We start from the raw sequence: 5696 nt of genomic DNA on the forward strand, positions 1-5696 counted from the left end.
AGATAAATACACAGATACATACAGAGCGAAACCACACAGACAGACACATATATACACACACCCACAGGAAAACCAGACAGATACATAGATATATACACTCAGATAAACCACAGAGAGACACAGAAACCACAGAGAGACACAGATATATACATAGGCACACACAAACACACACAGATACGACACACTTAGACATATACATAAAGATAAACACACAGGTACACACAGAGAGAAACCACATAGTCAGACACATACATACACAGAGAGAGTAACATAGACCCACTCAGAACATACAGACACAGAACATAAAAGATCTGTCAGCTTCTTACCTGTTGCCCACAGATTCCCCCTCGGGTTGACTTTGATTTTGGAAACTTTGTTCCTGAGTTCGGTGAGGTCCAGGCTGACTGAGGCGGTGACAGACAACCAAGAGAACACGACCAGGTAAAGCAGCAAACTGAGGTGCCCCATACTGTGGACAGAGGGTGTAGCCATGGGGAGGGAGAGCGCCGGTCCTGTTTCTCTGCCTCTGTGTGTGTGTGGGGAGGAGGTGGTGTGTATAGGTATGTGGGTGCCTTGTCTGAGTCTCTCCCGGGTACTCCTGCCTCTGACTGGCCGCTTCATGGCCCGGGAGCTGGGTTTTATACCCGGGGCAGCTGACGGCTGCGGTGGGCGGCGCTGAGGGGGGTGGGCAGGGGCGGGGGAAGGGGAGGGGGAGAGGGGAACACATTGACAGAAAGCCACAGACAGAGAGAGAATCAGAGAGAGAGAGAGAGTGAAAGGAGCAAAGTGAGGATCGAGGAGAGGGGGTAACTGGGGGATTGAAATCCCCCAGAGTAGCTCAGCCCTACCCTGGACAGAGTGAATTCCAGCTCCGAGAACCGACCTGGGTTAGAGCCCGTTCGTGAATGGGCCAAATGTGCCGCTATGTCGCTGCAATGTACTTCCCCCTGGGCTGGGGGGGGGATTAGATAAAGGCTGGAAATCAAGGGGAAAAGACATTACAGATGTAATGTGGGGAGCGAGCCGGGGAGTTCTTCCTCCGGGCTAGCAGGGAGACGCGGGCCGAATAGCTCCATTCTGTGCTTGGAGCTGCTTGGAGAAAAAAAAATAACAGATTGATTCAAACCATTTCAGTGAGGCGCCTGTCTCTCCTAAAGGAAGCGCCCCCATTAATGAACATTGCTTATTTTTCCCTGAATAGTGTGTAAACAGTGACATATTAGCAGACAACTCTCTCTCTCTCTCGAGTGAATTACACTCAGTACAGAGACTCTGCAAAACAAACTCAACAGAATCCCGAAGCCTTTCCTTTTCTCAGCCAGCCACTATTCCAGTTAACCTTCACATGAAGTCCTTGCTGGTTAATTTTTACCGTTCAACTTTGAGACGCGTATCTCTTGCTAAATTCGGCTCCCCCCCCCAAACTCTGTTTCCACAATCTCTTAAACCTTGGTCCCTAATTCCTGGGTACACAGCCCACTCAGCTCCCGCTCCAACACATTTTGCAAATTAAATTGTTATCATTTTCTCGTGCTAGGGATCTGAGATCTGGGGATTTATTATCGAAATATAATAATAGTTAAATTATGTGGAAAGGAATAGCTAAAAGTGTTTTAAAAGTCTGACAGTGTCGTTATTCATATCGGTTAGAATTGGACTCAACTGTTCTGGAGAATACTCCCAAAACATTAACCCTGTTGCTCTCTTCACAGATGCTGCTAGATCTGATTTCCGGTTTCCAGCATCCTCTGTATTTTGCTTTTAAAAAGCTAACAGATTCTGCCTTTAGAAAATTCCTTTAGCCGTTTAATGCTCTCATTTCATCCCCTCCCTTTTCAGTAATCCTAAACATTTTGTAATTGCTCTTTTGAGTTGTAAAGACAAATTTGTATTCAGACCCCAAAACACGAGTAATGAATTACTTTATCTCTAGCATTGCTGAGAAACAACAAATTTTGTTGAAGCTTTTCATCAGTACGAGAAATACCAAGTTAAGGGGAAACATTTATACTGCATCAGAGGAGAGCACTGACTGGTTACAAGTGCACTGATTGCTGGAGGCATCGTCATTGAGAATGCACCAACTCATGATGATTGACAGTTAACTGCCAGGATTTGTTTAAACTTTTTCTCTGTAGTAAGTCACTTCAATCATCCCAAAGTTGACTCAGTTGGCTTTGGAATTTGGGTTCAAATGCTGTTCCAAGGGGCTCGAGCTCAAAAATGGAGGCTGTCTCTCTACTTGATTATAGAGAGAGTGCCACGCTGTCTCCTGGGTGAGACATTAATTGGAATTGTGTCTAACTGAACCTGGCTGGACTAGCTTTGGAGAATGAGCTGCTGTAACTGTATCAAAGACACTACTCTGAAGAAAAGCCAGTAAACTCTCCTTGGGGACCTGGCCGATACTTATCCCTCAATCAGAAAGAAACAGATTACCTGGTCATTATTGCATTTCTTGCATTATAAACAGTAACAACACTTCAAAAGTTTCTCTTTGTCTGTAAAGTGATTTGATATCTAGTAATTTTGAAGGTGCTGTATAATTGCAAGTCTTTTATTCATATGGGTGGCACTGACTAGGCCTAGCATTTATTATCCATTCCTAGTTGCCTTTGAGAAGGTAGTGGTGAACTGCCTTCTTGAACTGTTGCAGTTGTAGAAACACCCTCAGTGTTGACTTCCAGGGTTTTGACCCAGTGATAGTGAAAGAACTGTGGTGTATTTCCAAATCAGGATGGTAAGTGGCTCAGAGGCGATCTTGTAGGTAGTGCTATTCCCATGTATCAGCCACCTGGTCATAATACCAGAGGTTTGGAGGGTGCTGTCTGAGGATCTTTGGTGAATTTCTGCAGTGCATCTTGTAGATTGTACACACTGCTGCTGCTGCTGAGCGTGGTGGTGGAGGGAGTGGATGCAGTGTCAATCAAGAGGGCTGCTTTGTCCTGGATGGTGTTGATCTTACACCCATTCAGGCAAGTGGGGAGTATTCCATCACATTCCTGACTTATGCCTTGTAGATGGTGGACAGGCTTTGGGGGAAATCAGGAGATGAGTTACTTACAGCAGTATTCCTAGCCTCTGATTGCTCTTGTAGATACAGTATTGATATGGCTGCAGTTAGTATGCAGAGAATAATCGCCTGTTTAGCAGGGAACCCAAATCCGAGCGTCTAACTGGTCCGTATGCAAAATGATTTACATCAGGAAGTTTGACAGGTCAAAGTAGGTCAGCGCTATTGGTCCGAGTACTGATCTTTCATTGTGATTTACTAAATATTCCTGGCCCACATTTATCATACATTCCCATTACAGAGACAGAGTGAGAGAGAGAGAGAGAGAAAAAAAAACAATTAAATCAATGAAGTGAGGTCAGAGACAGGTAAACTCTGCAAGGATCAATGAGCCAGGCTGAATACTGTCAGACCTGAAACGTGTTTCTCTTACCATAGACATTGCCAGACCTTTCCCTGAGCTCAGTTCCAGGGGTTTGACCTGAATTAATGAATTGAGTATTTCCACACCCACACCCTACCCCCACCCCCCCTGCTTCTGGGGTCAGTCAGGCTGACTGGCAGCAATGGGGTAAAAACAATGACTGCAGATGCTGGAAACCAGATTCTGGATTAGAGTGGCGCTGGAAAAGCACAGCCGGTCAGGCAGCATCCGAGAAGTAGGAAAACCGATGTTTTAGGCAAAAGCCCTTCATCCTGCTCCTCGGATGCTCCCTGACTGGCAGCAATGGAATACCCTCTCCTGAACACTCACTATCCTGACTTGATGAGGAACCATTTTGTTTGGAGAGGTAGTGTTGATTAAAGCGAGAAATGGGTGAAACTGAATTCTATTAACAACCAAAGGCTTGCTTGGTGGTCTGGTTTGTGCTCGCCCTAACAGCAGCTGTGATTTGAGAATCAAAGGCTCTGAGGGTTAATTCTGAATCAATGACAACTTATTAAACCGATCTCCTTAGTTCAGGACCCACCCAGTATAGGGCTTTTGTAATGCAGTGGTAGTGCTCCTACCTCAGAGTCAAAAGACCAAAGTTCAAGTCTCAGAGGTGTGTAATAACATCTCTGATCAGGTTATTTAGGGAAATATCAACAACATTTGACTGGATATCAGATCCTTCTAAAAGGTGCCAACCAAAGCCCACCTGTCCTAGCCGGGATTTTAATGGGATTGTGTGTGTGTGTGTGTGTGTGGATGGTGGTGAATGGTAACACTACACCACTGGGTTCCTATGAGAGAGTTGTTGGAGATTTAATCCACTTGCCTTGAGCTGAGAGATTGCAGGATCATAACAGAAATGAAATACTCATAGTTCCAGCTAGTAAATTGCCACTTAGTACCAGCTTTGATCACAGGGTTATAGGGAGAGGTGATGTGTTTTTAAAGTAAAACAAAAAGATGCCCAGAAAGTGGGCAGATAGCCATTGAAAGACTAACAGGAAGGAGACGATCAAAGCAACAGTTAAAGTAAGGTCAGCATCACTTTTCTCGTCTGGTATTTGTTGAGGAGTTCAATGCTGCATGGCTGACTGGAAGCTGTTAACAAGTTCTCAGCGTTTATGGTCTGTGAAGAGAACAGCCCAGACTGAGGAACCCCTCATCACACCCTGTGATATCAGTGAAAGACCCACATTAAGTTCTCAGCTTGATAGTGCCCCTTTCTCAGGGACAGGTAATCCCATGGAGTCCTCACAGATTGATTTAAAAGGAACCCTTGGTTTGCCAACAGGATTGAAGCTTGTAAAGGCCTCATAGACAGTTCTCTGCTCTTCCTGAGCAATCTTTAAGGACATCTTTCTGTCTTAAATATTTCCTTGTGGGAAATTAACACTGCATTTAACATTCATATTGAGCCTCCAGTCTCAGCTTTGAAGGTGGAAGTGACTTCTGTAAGGGATAATCCTATGGGCATAGAAACAGTGACTATGTGGGGAAAGACAGGGGAAACAGGAGTCTGGGATGATGGTTGACACTAGTATTCTCCAGGAGCTGTTATAAGGAACACTGCTCTCTCTCACTACATTTAGGATCTTGTCTTGCATATAGTTCTCTCCATCAGCTCTCGACCCAGAGGCAGACTTGACCACACCACCACAGGGTAAAATTGCCACATTCTTACCAGACCACAGGGCTGCTCTCTCATTACAGAGACAGATGATTGGTGGTGTTTTAACCCGAGGGTCACCATACCTCAGGTGAGGGGAGAGGTTGAGGAGGTGACCTACCTGGTTACCTCAGCTAGTGCAACAATTGAGCCCATGCCATTGATATCACAAACCAGCCATCAAGCCAACTGAGCCCTCTGCATGTAGGCAGGTCCGGAATTCACCTTAGCTGAAACAAGGAATCGAACCCTGTGCTGCTGGTACTAACCTGATCCAGCCGATCAAACCTACAATCTCCCCAGGTTGCTGCGGCAGTAACGTTTTTCCCAGCATGTTTCAGCCTGGAGCCATGGACAGTCACGGTAGAGGCTTCAGTTTCTTTTCATCATGTGATTGCCTGACCAAAATCCTCTCTCACTTTTACCACCTGCATTGGTGCATGGTGGGATGATTTAACAAGTCAATCCTCAACCTCTCTGGCCAAGGAAGGTGTGTTCATACCATGGCCACCAGGGAGTCAACCTCAGAGCTTCTGTCTCAAAGGAAGGAAACCTGCACACTGCGCCAGATTCCAAGTCAG

The 5696-nt window shown here is 45.5% G+C and overlaps 1 protein-coding gene across 1 annotated transcript in view; it reads right to left on the bottom strand.

Moving 5' to 3' along the window:
• Positions 1-1004, bottom strand: part of nmba (neuromedin Ba) — a 3916-nt gene extending 2912 nt beyond the window's left edge. The window contains exon 1 of the mRNA XM_043680652.1: positions 327-1004. Coding sequence (XP_043536587.1) covers positions 327-621 — 295 coding nt within the window. The 5' untranslated portion in view covers positions 622-1004. The remainder of the gene's footprint in view (positions 1-326) is intronic.
• Between the last annotated feature and the right edge of the window lie 4692 nt (positions 1005-5696).

The sequence above is a fragment of the Chiloscyllium plagiosum genome, chromosome 40, assembly GCF_004010195.1.
Source record: "Chiloscyllium plagiosum isolate BGI_BamShark_2017 chromosome 40, ASM401019v2, whole genome shotgun sequence".
Classification (NCBI taxonomy): Eukaryota; Metazoa; Chordata; class Chondrichthyes; order Orectolobiformes; family Hemiscylliidae; genus Chiloscyllium; species Chiloscyllium plagiosum.